At 45.3% G+C, this 15,123-nt stretch overlaps 1 protein-coding gene and 1 long non-coding RNA gene across 6 annotated transcripts; one reads left to right on the forward strand and one right to left on the reverse strand.

Moving 5' to 3' along the window:
* Positions 1-16: 16 nt before the first annotated feature.
* Positions 17-6,891, forward strand: LOC114785790 (glycine N-acyltransferase-like protein 3). Of its 5 annotated transcripts, none has more exons than XM_028972392.1 (6): positions 17-489; positions 1,271-1,439; positions 1,507-1,614; positions 3,804-3,927; positions 4,080-4,206; positions 5,447-6,891. In XM_028972392.1, exons 2-6 carry the CDS (start codon positions 1,365-1,367, stop codon positions 5,850-5,852), a joined length of 840 nt encoding a protein of 279 aa, XP_028828225.1. In that variant the 5' UTR covers positions 17-489; positions 1,271-1,364; the 3' UTR covers positions 5,853-6,891. The 5 variants fall into 5 exon arrangements, with proteins under 5 accessions (XP_028828225.1, XP_028828224.1, XP_028828228.1 ...); XM_028972391.1 differs by having other exon boundaries at positions 1,275-1,439; XM_028972395.1 differs by lacking the exon at positions 17-489 and adding an exon at positions 539-944.
* LOC114785928 (uncharacterized) lies at positions 6,837-7,523 on the reverse strand. Its single transcript, XR_003749130.1, has 3 exons — positions 7,281-7,523; positions 7,140-7,182; positions 6,837-7,035 (listed from the first exon to the last, which is right to left on the reverse strand). It is a non-coding gene; the product is annotated as an uncharacterized LOC114785928 (long non-coding RNA).
* Between the last annotated feature and the right edge of the window lie 7,600 nt (positions 7,524-15,123).

The raw sequence follows: 15,123 nt of genomic DNA on the forward strand, positions 1-15,123 counted from the left end.
GGACAGGTGGCCGGTTTGGTGGCGCAGGTGACAGTCCGCGACCGCGGGGACCGGGACCGGGCGGCGGCCTTACCTGCGCCGTGTCCGACAGCACGGACATGACCTTGTACGCGTACGGGTAGTTGCTCATGCGGTTCTGGGCGCTGATGGCGAAGTCGGCGGCCTTGATGACGTCAGGGCTGAAGCGCGCCAGGTCCCCCGAGACGGCGACGTCCGCCGCGGCGGCGGCCAGGAGCAGCGCCAGCAGGAGGGCCATCGTCGCTGCGCGGTTCCGACGACAGGCACTCAGTGGGCGGACATTTCACCGGAATGACGTCACGTGACCCCACCTGCTCCGCACGCCGCGGCTCCGGACGTCTGCCGGTCACGTGGGTTCCCACCGCCGCGTCTCGTCTCTATAATAACAGAACCCGCCCTGCTGCTGGGCGGCGTCACATTTCCACGGCGGCGAACAGAAGCGTATCACCAAAACGATTGTTATCCTGTCAGGTGCGTTTTTATTTTGTTCTTTAATACGATTTTTTTTATACCTCCTGGTTTCGTTTTGGCTGCGATGACGCGGGCACCTGCGTGCGCATGCGCGCTCCGGTCCGGGGAAAAGTTCCTCCTGCCGCGCCGCGAATAAATCCGGTTTGGAATGAACTTTCTCCGCGCAGGATGGTGTTCTTTTAGAAGATGATGAGATCGGGAGTTTCTAATAGAGCCAGACTGAGCTTTATTTCGCCTGGTCGTTAGTATTGGGAACCCTGCACCCACCACCCATGTTTATTTGTTCAGGTATGGGGGTACAGGGTGGTACAGGGTGGTAGTGGCCTAGTGGGTAACACACTGGACTACGAACCAGAAGACCCAGGTTCAAACCCCACTTACTACCATCGTGTCCCTGAGCAAGACACTTAACCCTGAGTGTCTCCAGGGGGGGACTGTCCCTGTAACTACTGATTGTAAGTCACTCTGGATAAGGGCGTCTGATAAATGCCGTAAATGTAAGTGTGGGGAAGTTTAATTTTTATGATGTTGATGAGAGTTATATTTCTTGTACTGTTTGTGTTCATATTGTTTTTATGTAATTATTTATAGAATAATTAAATGTGTAGTGATTTGTTAATCCTTATGTATATATTTTTTGATTGTTTAATTGGTAATTTGACAATTAGTATATTTTTCTGTATGGGGAATCAATTTATCGTATCCAGCTTTTCTTGCTTCACCGGACGGGGGCCCGGTGCGAGACGCTCTGCACCCACCACCCATGTTTTATTTGTTTCAGTAAGACATCAGTTCCGTGTCCTGTCTCTACTATACGACCACGAGTTCTTGGAAGGGACCTGTCCGGGGACGACGGGTTACAGAAGACGTCCAGCATGATCGTGCTCGGTGAAGACGAGCTGCAGCAGGCGGAGAAGGCCCTGGCGCCGCTGTCCCCTGCAGCGGTGAAGGTAAGATGTTCTGGCGGAGAAGGTCGTGCTGCTGCTGCTGCTGTTTGCGACCTGTGTTGCCCCGCAGGTCTACGGCTGCCTGTTCAGCATTAACAGGGGGAAAGCGCTCAACCTGGAGGTGGTCGCAGACTCCTGGCCAGACTTCAGCGTCCTGGTGTGTAAACCGAAGGTTCAGGTGCGATTTAAACATCTCACACACACCCCACATATCCCTAATCGCCACACGGACAACGCGGCCCGATACACGGAAGTGCCGTATATATACAGTACAGCCAAAAGTCTGGACACCTTCTCATTCAACGTGTTTTCTTTATCTTCATGACCATTTATGTTGGTAGATTCTCACTGAAGGCATCAAAACTATGAATGAACACATGTGGAGTTCTGTACTTAACAAAAAAAGGTGAAATAAGTGAAAACATGTTTTATATTCTAGTTTCTTTGCTCTGATTACTGCTTTGCACACTCTTGGCATTCTCTCGATGAGCTTCAAGAGGTCGTCACCTGAAATGCTTCTCCAACAGTCTTGAAGGAGTTCCCAGAGGTGTTTAGCACTTGTTGGTCCAGCTCATCCCAAACAATCTGGATTGGGTTCATAGTTTTGATGCCTTTAATGAGAATATACCAACATAAATGGTCCTGAAAATAAAGACAACACGTTGAATGAGAAGGTGTGTCCACACTTTTGGCCTGTACTGTAAATACACATTGTAAAATCTAATTTAAAGTTCATTTAAAATTTCATATACACTGAACACAAAAATAAAACCTCCCAGATCGGAATGAATGTAACTTTCTTATTATACTTTCTTCTTTACATAGTTAAATGTGGTGACAACACAATCACAGACAAAAAAAGTGTAAGAAATGCCAACACCATTACTGAGCTACTGCCAAACCAGTCATGCTGGAGGATGTTTCAGGCTGCAGAACGTTCTCCACAGCGTCTCCAGACTCTCTCACGTCTGTCACATGTGCTCAGTGTGGACCTGAAGAGCACAGGGTGCCAGTGGGGAATTTGCCAATCTCTGTGTTCTCTGGCGAATGCCAAACGTGCTCCACGGTGTTGGGCTGTAAGCAGAACCCCCGCCTGTGGACGTCGGGCCCTCATACCACCATCATGGAGTCAGTTTCTGACCGTTTGAGCAGACACATGCACATTTGTGGCCTGTTGGAGGTCATTTGCAGGGCTCTGGCAGTGCTCCTCATGTTCCTCCTTGTACAAAGGTGGAGGTAGTGTCCTGCTCCTACGGCCTCCTCCACATCTCCTGATGTACTGGCCTGTCTGTGGAATCCAGCGTCAGGGACCGTATACAAAGTGCATTTAATGGAAATAATGAAGAAGAGAACCAAGCTCCATTACTGGAACAGATAGTGTCAAATTGAAATCAAATTCAAATTTTATTTGTCACATACATAGTCATACACGGTATGATATGCAGTGAAATGCTTTTTGCGACTACTACAGACCACAGTATTGCACATGTTGCAAGTATACAATGAACCAATATGCAAATATTGCAAATATAACCAAATATTACACTTTTACGTCTTTAACATAAAATATGTGTAACTGGTAGGGTGAAGGTGTGCAAATGAGTGAAATACAACGTATAAGATAAAAAATAAAAGTAAAAAGAGCAGAGATTGTGCAAAGTGATTTGTGCAAAGAGTCCAGAGTGATTGAAAGAGAAAGTGCTGGAGTGTATTAAAGTTGTACTGCTCTGGTTGTTGAGAGCTTGGACAGCCTGCGGGAAGAAGCTCCTCCTCATTCTCTCTGTGTTGGACTTCAGGGAGCGAAAGCGCTTCCCTGATCGCAGCAGAGAGAAGAGTCCATTGTTGGGGTGGCTGATGTCCTTCACTATCTTCCTGGCCCTGGTACAGCACCGTTTGCTGTAGATAGATTGAAGGTCAGGGAGCTTGGTACGGGTGATGCATTCAGCTGATGGTACCACCCTCTGTAGGGCTCTCCTGTCCTGCATGGTGCTGTTCCCAAACCAGGTTGAGATATTTCCCGTCAGGATGCTCTCTATGGTGTAGGAGTAGAAGTTCCTGAGCCCCTTGGAGGGCAGTCTGAAGTCTCTCAGGCGTCTGAGGTGGTAGAGACGCTGCCGGGCCCTTTTCACCACAGTGTTGATGTGACAGGACCATGACAGGTCCTGCGTGATGTTAACACCGAGTTATCGGAAGCTGTGCCGGAAGCTGGACCAGCATTTGTGGGAATACATCACATTGACGTAGAGTCTTGTCTTAAAGATATGGGGGCCAAAACTAAGTAAATATCCGAGGAACCTTCATATGCTTTACAAACCATGTGCTGATTAGAATGTTCTCACTGTGCATGTCTGTCATCATGGTGAACAGGGGACAGCAGACCGTGAGGGGGACTTCAACATTTACAGCATCTTCTCCAGAGACCAGGCCAGCCTGAAGAAGTTGTTGAGCAGCCCAGGTCTGCTCAGATGGGACGCCTTCACTCTGCTGGCTGGTTAGATGGAGAATTTAAAATCTGAAAAATAGTTTCAAATAAAAATATCTGGGAAATATCTGTTTTAATTCATCTGAACTCTGTATGACCGGTGGTTTAATGATCTTTGATGGCTGCTGTCATGACTCTTTGCTTCTATATCATGTTTAAAGGTGTGGACATCAACCACCTGGATGCAGTGACAGATCTGGCTGCTCAGCACGGTGTTCCTGCCAGAACCCAGTGTGTGATGCATGTGTTGATGCTGAACAGTCATGATCAGCTGCGAGTTTACCAGAGGTGGGTGAAAGCCAGTATCATGAGGTTCCATCTGTGACTTCAGTTGTCTTGCACTAGAGACAATTACAGTAAGAAGTAAATATCATGATGTAATATCAAGATCTTTAGAAGTTCTGGAAGTCGGGTCGGGCCTCTGTGGACAAGCTGTTTGTCACGGTCCTGAAACCAGTTCTGAAAAATCTCTAGGTTGGTGGTAAGTCCCATCTTCAGGAATCCAGGACTCAAAGTTTCCCAACAGAAAACGTGTAAAGCATCACCCTGTTTCAGGTGGCTTGTCCTCATTTCATAGCGCGTCCTCCATACCTGGTCCATTTGTGCTCACCTGCTCATTAGAGGAGCTTTGGATGTGGACCATTTAATTGGTGATTCTTCCTTGGAACATCTTACTATTTTGGAGATTGGACTGAGTCGTTTAATACCTCAATTTAGAATCAAAGTACCTCAGATATTTACACTTGCAGACAAAATGTCACATTTTTGTGCTTCAAACACGTCAACTTCAACTGACTGTTGACTTGCTGTTTGCAGGTCCCCTATTATGAAAATGTGTTAATTTTTTATTTAAAATTAATATGAGTTCCCCCAGCCTGTCTATGGTCCTGCAGTGGCTTGAAATGACTGCTTTGGTTATTCTGTTTTGCCGTTCAGAGAGCGGGAGCGACGGTCTGATCTGGAATTTGTCCCCTTATGACATCATAAGGGGAAAGGTTGCCTCCTGTTTCTCATGCTTTTTCTACCCAGAGAATTTGATGCCCCTCCACTGACCGTCATGGCTTCCAAAAATGCGAAGCATTGCAGTCACTCGATGATTGGATGTAAAAATGAGCAGAATTTTTTTTGTTTTGTTCCGTCACGCGAGAATCTGAAGAACCAGCGGGTTCATCTTATTTTTTCAGGAAAAACGTTGACACGACTTCCTGTCTGTGCCAAACATCCTGGTTGATGAACAGTGCTGATGACATAATTTCCACGAATGCCCCCTCAACTTCTATAGGCCGCTCTCCTCCTTGTCCTGCCTCCCTCCTCCTCATTAGCATTTAAAGCTACAGACGGTGAATCGGTGCATCCTGGGAAATCTCACTGTGGGACTGCATCAAAGTGGCTAATTCTGCACCAAGAGACTTCAGATACAGAATTAAGGGACCAACGAGACAGATATAAAAGAAAAAAAAATCATGTAATGGGACCTTAAATATGTTCACCTGGGAAAAATTTGACAAGAGCTTCTTCCTCTTTTCAGTGTTCCAGAAGATCGGATCCGTCCTCTCCAAGCAGAGCATGCAGCTCTAGTTAACAGCACATGGAAGTACGGAGGCGACCACAACAGCTATAACTCCGTACTCGGCTACATCTCCAACCACCCTAGCCTGTGCGTGATGGACGAGGGTGGAGGCGGCCCGCTTTCCTGGGTGCTGGTCTACCACCACTTGGCCCTGGGGCTTCTCTACACCCTGCCTCAACACCGGAGAAAGGGCTACGCCAAGACGCTGGTGAGCCGCATGGCAGGGAGGCTTCTGGAGCTGGGGTATCCGGTCTACTGTTTCGTGGAGGAGGGGAACAGCGCCTCCTACGGGCTCTTCACATCGCTGGGCTTCACGGTCAAGGAGAGTTTCCGCGCTGTCTGGCTGGAGATCAATGAGAAGTAGTGAACAGAGCTCCGGATGCTGTGATTAATACTTTTTTCATGTTCAAATTTTGCTTTCGAGCATGAGCAAGTCACGTGACCCTGAGTTGCTCAAGGGACAAGGTCCCTGTAACTAATGATATTTCAAAATCCACTTAAAAATCAGCACTATATGAATTTTTAAATCCCAAGCTTTACCCATCACAACACAGAGGACACTATTCACCAAAACTTACATGACTGCAAGTTATAGAAACACGTAAAAGTATGTATATACTGTGTATCTTATGCCTGACCCTGTTGATGCAAAAGTGGAACATAAGCTGATAAAAGGAAGGTTCTGTGGCCTTGATGGGCGCCATCTGGGGTGAGCTTGTGTTTCGACATTGTATGTCCCGTGGTATAAACGCTGTGAACTGCTATCAGGGGAGGAAGTTCTTCTTGCGAGCTCCCCTCCATGCACGGTGGATTACAACTTGGTAATCAACTCAGTTGAATTCCTATATTATATTCCCCGGACGTGAAATTTCCCACCACACCCACCTGTAGGTGAAAGTGATTATTTGTTAACGTGTCCTCTGTACCTTCATCAAGGGGACCTCAGTGGCTCCTTGGCGGTTCTGGATTCGAACCTGCAACCTTTTGCTTCCTTACCTGCTAGGCCACCACTGCCCCAACTGTCACCATCAGATGGCGGGTTTAGACCAGCAGAGAGAATATTTTAAATCATATAAAATGAACAAGTTTGGTAAATGCAAATAATGCTTTATTGCAAAAAGATATTTTGGATACAAGTTCTTCTATTTACCTGCCTTGAATTCTGTCTTTCTGGTCTGTTTCCTGTTCATGTATTAAGTCCAGTCCTCCATGTCTAGTTCTCCTTTAGTCTAGGACTTAATCCATAAAGAGGAAAGTGACCCTTTACCTCAGCAGAGAAGATATCGAGCATAGATAAAACCAGCTTGGAATGGAAGTGCGTGTGGATTTATGTCTCCATTTAGTTTTGCTTTGACAGAATCTATTTTTAAGAGTATTTAGTAATAAAGTTGTTGAGGAGTCTATGCTGCTGTCTTGTTGGTTTGAGGATGTAAACTCTGATAAACATCATCATGTCCGGTGGTGTTGAGGTTTAGACTCTGGTAGACTGAGCTCATCTGGTCGCTTTTGTCTTCTTCATACTGGACGTTCTCATTATCATCAGTTTTCTGATTCACCAATTCTGTACTTCTGAATGACTCTAGATGATCTCTAGATTAACATTCTCTGTCTCCATCTTGGTCTGTAATGATGAAGTTCTGTACCGTCGTACCTCAGCAGCTTCTCTCCTCGTCTTTCTGTCTCTCTTACAGCGCCTGCATTTAAAATAGAGGCAGGAGTGAAAAGTCCTGACCAGATCAGCACACGTCCTTCATGTAGTTGGAGCTGCATGTTCAGTGCAGGTTCTTCTCACCATATGAAGAAACCAGAGATGATACAAGATGAAGCCACAGCTGCTGTTACTGCATATAGAAACACAGGGGGAGTCGCTGTGGAGAAACAATTCTGCTTTTTAATACCAGATTTAGACACTGAGCACTGATCAGAACCAGATAGAAAGAGATCTGTACCAGAACCCTGAACCGTTAGTGGAACAGCAGTAGAGTTCTGGACTCCGACTTCATTCCTCGCCTGGCAGGAATACAGTCCAACCTGAGCAGAGGTGAAGTTAGTGATGGTGTAGTTCTGTCCTGCTGCTACTGGAGAAGCTATGTTCTCCTTAAACCAGGTGTAGTTCTTCACTGGAGGGTTGGCATCACTGCTGCAGCTCAGAGTCACTGAACCTCCTTCAGGTATCTCAGCAGGTGGAGCAACCAGTACTCTGGTGTTCGTGGGACAATCTGAAATAAAATCTGGGTGTTTCAGTGTTTACTGCACATATGGAACACATGCACTGATCTATCTTCATCATGTGAAGTTGAAAGATCTACTGACATCTGACACTGAGCTCCACTTCAGCAGAAGACAGGTCCTCATGGCCTTTAACAGCACAGGAGTATCTGCCCCCATCCTCCCTGCTGACTGGGTGGAGCAGCAGTTCATTGTTCTTGGTGGGTTCCATCTCTAAAGGTTCTCCATTCTTCTTCCATGAGTATGTAGGGCTGCTACTCAGATTGCAGGAGGTTTTACACTCAAGTCTTACATCATTTCCTTCTGTTGCTGCACCAACAATTTCCACCTGCAGATCTAAGAATTAAAATAAAACAGAAATACTCGATGTTAAATAAGATGGACATTCCTGTCATGTGATCACGGTGAGGCTGGTGACCAGGAGGACGAACCTGAAGCAAACACATTATTCACATTATTATTAACCAACATCACAAGCCTTGCACACTGGTCCACTGTTCACTTTGGACAGTTGAAGCTGTGCTGCTTCCACTTTTACTTTCTGCATTTTTATGAGGTCTCACCCTCCAACTCTGAGTGGCTGGAGAGACAAGATACCTCAGCAGCATGGAGCTGTATGGGAATGGAGATCTTGCTCTGCCTCTACAAATGAGCCTATAAAGGACTAGATACGTCTCTCAAGGAATCCTGTGCACCAGCTTTAGAAATGGGACCCAGCGATGGTAGCAGCAGAAGTTAAGGCAGAACTCAGATAGCAGGACTTTGTGGGGCGGGTCCTACAGAGGGGGTCTTGGTTTGGGTGGAACAGCATCCACAATGCAAAAGGTGCCACCAAAAGAACATCAGTATCTGACGGTGGAGATGGCCAGATGCCTGCAGGAAGCAGCCTGGTGAAAAATGTCTAAATTCAACTATTAACTTGACTTTCATCTCCATACATCTAAATAGTGAAGAAATAACCGTGTCACTGTTGGTCTGCTGGTGGATTTGTTCACTGATTCCAGTAAAATAATAAAACTGACACCAGATTCAACGTCATAAATAAGAGACTGAAGAAAAATACATCAGCACATTTACATGACAGTAATTTATGAATGAATCGAGAGAAATAAAAATGCTTTTCTTGTACAGCATGAGTTGATTAAAGACTTTACCTGTTACTGACAACTTGATTCCTGGTTGCCCGGTAGATGTTTCTCTTTCTTTATCGGTTTTAATTTTGCAGTTGTACTCATGCGCATCACTTTTATTCAGCCTTGTTATGTTGAGGGAACACCGACTTTTTTATCTCCACAGTCTGCATGAACTCGGCCTTTGTAGTTTGGATGCTGAGAGAGATCAATATATTCTCTCCGTCCATACCATGGAACCCATCCATATTTAGTCCAAAACACTTCCTTCACTGTAAGTCCAGGGGGGTAAGTGTAGCTGCAGGACATCACAGCTGATGTTCCCTCTAAAGCACAGATAGATCTAGGTCTGTACCGTACATCCCACCTCTGACCAACACCACCTGAAACAAACATGGAGATAAAGATCAAATAAATAAATAGACACTTAAGTAAATGTCAGTAAATAAGAGACTGACCTTGGATGGAGATCAGAATGAGAAGAGAAGTAAAAGAGGAGATTTTTATCATGGTCACTGCAGCATCCGTCACACTGTGAGAAAGAGACAGAATCCTGTTCCTCACAGCTCTACAAGACTCATATTCACTGTTTTATTAAATATTTCTTCCAATATCCCACAAAGGAGAGACATGAAGGTCAGTAGGACTGGGACAGAATACATGTGTGTGGATGTGAGGGAGAAGAGCAGGATGGCCGGGTTACGGGGAGTAGAGCTGGTGAAGGTGGAGGAGTTTAGATACTTGGGACGTGTGTAAGAGAGGGTGGGACGGGTGGAGAAGAGTGGCAGGCAGGTACCAATGAGAGAGAAATGGACGGTTTACAGGACAGTAGCAGGAGAAAACGGAAGTAGAGGAAGAAGATGGAAATGTTCTTATTATTCGTTCATTTAATTTGTCTACGGTTATTTTTTAAGTGGGAAGATGTTCTTACCAGATGTGAAGTGAATCGTCTTCTGAAGGTGAATGTAGATGAAGGTGCAGCTCTCCACACCAACTGCACTGTGTGGTTAACACGTTTTAATCTCAAGTTATTAACGTGCAGATGAACTGACGTGTGTTTCTTACTTCTCTGTTTTGTCCAGTTCCTCTCTCGCCTGCAGATGCCTGTGACCCTCGACACGCTGAGCCATTCATGTCTCTGTCTGAGGGCGGAAGGCCGAACACCGACTTCCCAGAGAGGTTCGAATTCCGGCAGGTTCTGTGCAGGGAGGGCGTGTCTGAGCGCTGCTACTGGGATACCGAGTGGAGTTGTTGTCATGGCTTCTACATCCATCAGCAGGAAAGGAGATGATTCTCGGCTGAGATCCGGTCCCAAGGCCTGTAGTTCAAGGTGCAGGGGTGTATCTTGCCTCCTGACCTTCTACAGCATCTCCGTGGATACGCTGACCACCCTACAGGTAGGGTTGCAAAGGGGCGGAAAATTTCCAGTAAATTTCCGAAAAGTTTCCGGTAAATTTCCATGGTAAGTTAAGCTTGGGAATTTTGGAAATTAATGGGAATTAAGGAGAACTAACTGGGAATATATTATTTCCAAGCATAAATATAAACAGAAATCATAAGAAAACCTCCATGCAAAATGTTTTCAACAGATATTTCAACAGATTTATTTGTAAGTACAGTAGAATAGAACACGTTTCAATAACTTGTTTCATGGATGAATAAAAACATAAATGTTGAGTTCAATATTACCATCCCCTAACCCCGTTCATTCAAAAATGCCCCCTGTTCAAAAATCTCCACAAAGTCCCATTCAAAAGGTTAAATGAAAAATGCCACTTATCCTCCAAAACGTCCCATTAAACATGCAAATCTTCCTTCAAGCAATCCTCTTTTCTCATTTTTGCTCAGTCAATAGACTCTTCCTGGACCTCCTCATCATCCAACAACATGTCCACTTCCTCAGCATCCAACTCTGAGTCTTCCTCTTCAGTGTCACTTTCCAACCTTGTTGAGGATGGCTCTGTGTCAGGCTCAAAGAGCCGTAGGTTTGCCGGAATGCCGACCAGCTTTCCACTCTCACATTTGTGAGCCTGTTGCGAACCTTTGTGTGGGTGTTCCCAAACAGTGACCAGTTGCGCTCGGAGGCGGCTGATGATGGTGGGATTTGGAGGAGGATGGAGGCTACAGGTGCAAGGGCCTCAGATTCACATAGTCCCTTCCACCAGGTGACTGCAGATATGTGCTGGCATGACTGCCATATTCCATCCCCTTTCCAAAGGCCTTGCTTTGTTCGATACTTTGCCAAACTGCCTAGAACTTTGCCTTTATTGAGACCCAGGTGGTCAGACATGGCTGTAATGACCGCATAGGCACCATTGATCTCTTCCCCAGAAAGTATGCCCTTGTCATATTTGGGGTCCAGCATGTATGCTGCTGCATGCACTGGCTTCATGCAGAACTCCCTCCACTGTTCCAATGACTTGACCACAGCCGTTTCCTCTGCTTTCAGTAGTAGGGAAGTGGGCAGAATTGTCTGGATTTCTTCTTTGAGTTCTGCAAAAAGGCACTGGACATCTGACAAGATGGCACCATCCCCCTCTATCTTCGCTATTGCTGCTGCAATAGGTTTGAGGATTTTCTGACTGCTAGATATTCTTTCCCACCAACTTACCTCACTTGTTAAGTCCACAGGCTCAAATGTGTGCCTTCAATGCTCTTTGTCCTTCAGGCTCAAAAGTGTGGTCCATGTGTACATGTGATGGAGGCATGCACAGTGCCAGTAGGTGGTCTCAATAGCCATGCAGCAAGCATGTGCTCTGTACATGTGATTAAGGAATGGCATGGATATTCAAGTGTATTTGAATTGCATTTGTTTGTTTTTTTCAATATTATGCTAAAATATACTTTGCTCAACTATATTTAAGTTCCCTAAGAAGAGCCAACCTTCAATTTTGAAAATTCCCAGTTTATTCCCATAAATTCCTGTTAATTCCCGTTTATTCCCATTAATTCCCGTTAATTCCCATGGAAAGTTTCCATCTTTGAAAATTCCGGGAATTTTGCAACACTACCTACAGGTAACTCTGCTGTTCCTCATGTTCTTCAAAGTGCAATCACATATAAAACTGATGTCATGATGTCTACAGGCAAGTTTGCTCCCCAGACATGTGATGTAACGTGTTTTGTTGATGCCTCGGTAAGATGGAACGTCAGGACACCGGCAGGGTGTTTAAAATGGCCGAAGTTTCCTATTGGTGGACAAATTTAATGGGCAGGGCCGGCCGTCTTGCAGCCTGCATTGAGCACCAACCCCCCCTCTCACAAGAGCACATGAATACACATTGCCGCCTACGGCAAGTTCCGAGGGGGACGGAAGTGCTATTGTCCATGTTTCAAAATGACATACAAATGACATTTACTTCATTATTTCATCCATTTCAGTTTCTCAAACATGTTGTCCGCCGTTAAGGGAAAACCGCAGTGAGGCGGATTTAAAGCAACACTGATGGCGACGGCAAGTTCACCTGGGTCATCTGTTATGCATCTGATTATAAAGCCATCACACAGGCCTGCACTCCATCATTCTATCACAGGGTAAGAAACCGTACATACTGTCAGGGTACATGTGTACATCTCAGTTTGGTCTATCGGTTTGCCATTCAGAACACCGACTCAACTACGTCCAACTTCATTTACATTTACAGCATTTACCAGATGCCCTTATCTAGAGAGACTTACAATCAGTAGCTACAGGGACAGTCCCCCCCAGGAGACATTCAGGGTTAAGTGTCTTGCTCAGGGACACAATGGTAGTAAGTGGGATTTGAACCTGGGTCTTCTGGTTCATACGCGAGTGTGTACTACCACCCTTGAACTTCATCAGGCACCTTGAAAAGCACAAGGGTACGTCAGCGGGTCACTGGATCTTATCATGTGTAGGAAGGTGAAGCTTCATGCAGATTCCCTCCCAATGTTTCATTTGATTAATATTTCTTATTACCTATCAGTGCGCCGAAACGACACGTCCTGGGAAATCTTATTGTGGGTGTTACGTCCTGTTCTGTGTTTGTGTTGTGTTTGCAGGATGACCCTCTAGTCTTCCTCACCAGAATGAAAAACGCAAATCAGCATCTTTTGAGCTGGTCCTTATATCTACAAGGGTTTAATGTGGATATCAGGTACAAAAGGGGCTCTGATAATGTTTTGGTGGACACCTTGTCACGCTCCTACCAATAAATGTTTTTTTTTGTGATCAACAGTAAATGTTGATTTTTAGTGGTGGGGGAGTTACGTCTTGGTTTTTGTGGTGTGTTTCTGCTCTGTGGTTGTGTTGTGTTTGCAGGATACCTGGTGAGCCCACCTGTTCCTGCTGTGGACAACCAGGATAAAAGGGGCCTCGGTTTCCTTTATCCCTAGCACTCCCCTATGAAAGAACACAACTTGTTGTGTCGGCCTGCTTTTCGATGTTTGTTTGGTTTTCTCGGTTTTCCCGTTTTGTTTTCCTCTTTATTTATATATTTATTTGTTAATAAAATACTTGTTAAATTTCACTGTTTCATCTTAGTAGGTTTTTGTCTTTTATTTTGTTATGTGCTGGAACCTCTAGACCGACTTGTAACAAAATTGGGGGCTCGTCTGGGATTTGTTCTCTGTTTTTCTCTCTGGGACATCTGTTTTTTTCTGGGGAAGATGCACGTTCGGCAGGCGTCTCCAGCCGGATTTTCGTAATTCCTCCATCGGAGCGCATTTGTTGTTTTGTTGGTTTGTGTTTGGGGATTGTATTTGGGTGGTGTTTTGAAGAGCAAACCTGGGGGGAGCTTCATGGTTTGTCTTCTGACAGACCGCGAACCTTCAATTGTTAACACTCTTTGAAGAAGAGAAGGTTTATTTAGTGGGATCGTGTTAGGCAGGTTTAGGGTTCAGAGTTCCCATACGTTGTTGCTTTGACAGGCGCTGGAAAAATCGCACGTTTCGCTCAGTTCACAGCCTTATTTTTTTGGTGCTGTGTAACTTTCTGCCCATGTCTCTTGGTAACATGTCATTGGCAGACAAATTTATTCAGAGCCCTTCGTACGAAACTTGTGTCACGTTGCACCAAATAGAACTTGTTGCAAATTGCAGAAAATTACACGATTGAATTAACGAGCGAAGATAAAAAGTTGAAGGAATCTCTGTTTCAAGTCCTAAAACGGGGTTTACTGGGCATTAATGTCATTGTGGAGGGTCCGGGGTCTCCGCAAACTGCAGCCAGTAGCGTCTCTGAAATTGAATTAAAGATGTGTGAATATTCTTTTCTGGAACGTCAGATGCAATATGAAGCAACCAAGTAGAGATCTGAAGGAAATTGAGAAGTAGCGGGATTTCATCTTAAAGAAGTTAGAATTAGAATTGTCTGCTAGAGAAGACGCCGTGGTTCCGGCAGTTGTAGGTGCTTCCCCCGTCTCTGTTCCACCTGTGTCTCCTCCTCACGTCCCTCCTGTTGACCCGACTTCTTCTGATCCATGGGATCATGGGTTTGATGTGTCCCGTGATATTCGTCTCGTCCCTCCTTTCAATGAACGGGACGTCGAGAAATGTTTTAAACATTTTGAGAGGGTTACCATTACATTAAAATGGCCAACTGGTGTCTGGAGACTGTTTTCACAGTGTGTGTTGTCTGGTAAAGCTCAGGAAGTTTATTCTGCCCTTACAGTTGAGCAGAGTTCGGACTACCATACGCCGATTATAAATGCATATGAACTGGTACCTGAAGCATACAGACAAAAATTCTGTCAACAGCGGAAAAATTAAAGAATTACGTATGTTACGTATGTGAGACACCCAAAACAAAGCTGGAGGAATCCCAGAAAATCTTCACCACCAAAAGACCCTCGTGGGTGTTTTTATAGTCATAAACTGGGTAATTTAATTGCTGCATGTCCTCGTTTACAGAAAAAGAATCTAGTGTCGTCTAAATCACTCCCAAAGAGAGTTGGGCTGGTGCACACTTTGAACATCCACGATGAAATTGATCCTGGTCATGAGCCATTTATTTTAAATGGAGGGGTGTCTCTTACTGGCCGTGTGGAAGATGACGTGGATATTAAAATCCTGCGTTATCTTTCATCTGAGATTCTGTTCTCCCCTTCTCTACGGAGAGTTGCCGTGATTCCGACGTGCTGGTGCAGGGAATTGAAATGGGGTTCGCTAGAGTCCCGTTGCACACTCTGCGCTTAAAAAGCGAGCTGGTCTCTGGTGTTTTCAGGGTTGCGGTTTGTTCTCGGCTTCCGGTGAAAGGGGTTTCCTTTCTTTTGGGAATGATGTCGCTGGAGGAAAAGGTTCTTCCAGTTCCGGAAG

This window comes from Denticeps clupeoides, chromosome 3, assembly GCF_900700375.1.
Source record: "Denticeps clupeoides chromosome 3, fDenClu1.1, whole genome shotgun sequence".
Classification (NCBI taxonomy): domain Eukaryota; kingdom Metazoa; phylum Chordata; class Actinopteri; order Clupeiformes; family Denticipitidae; genus Denticeps; species Denticeps clupeoides.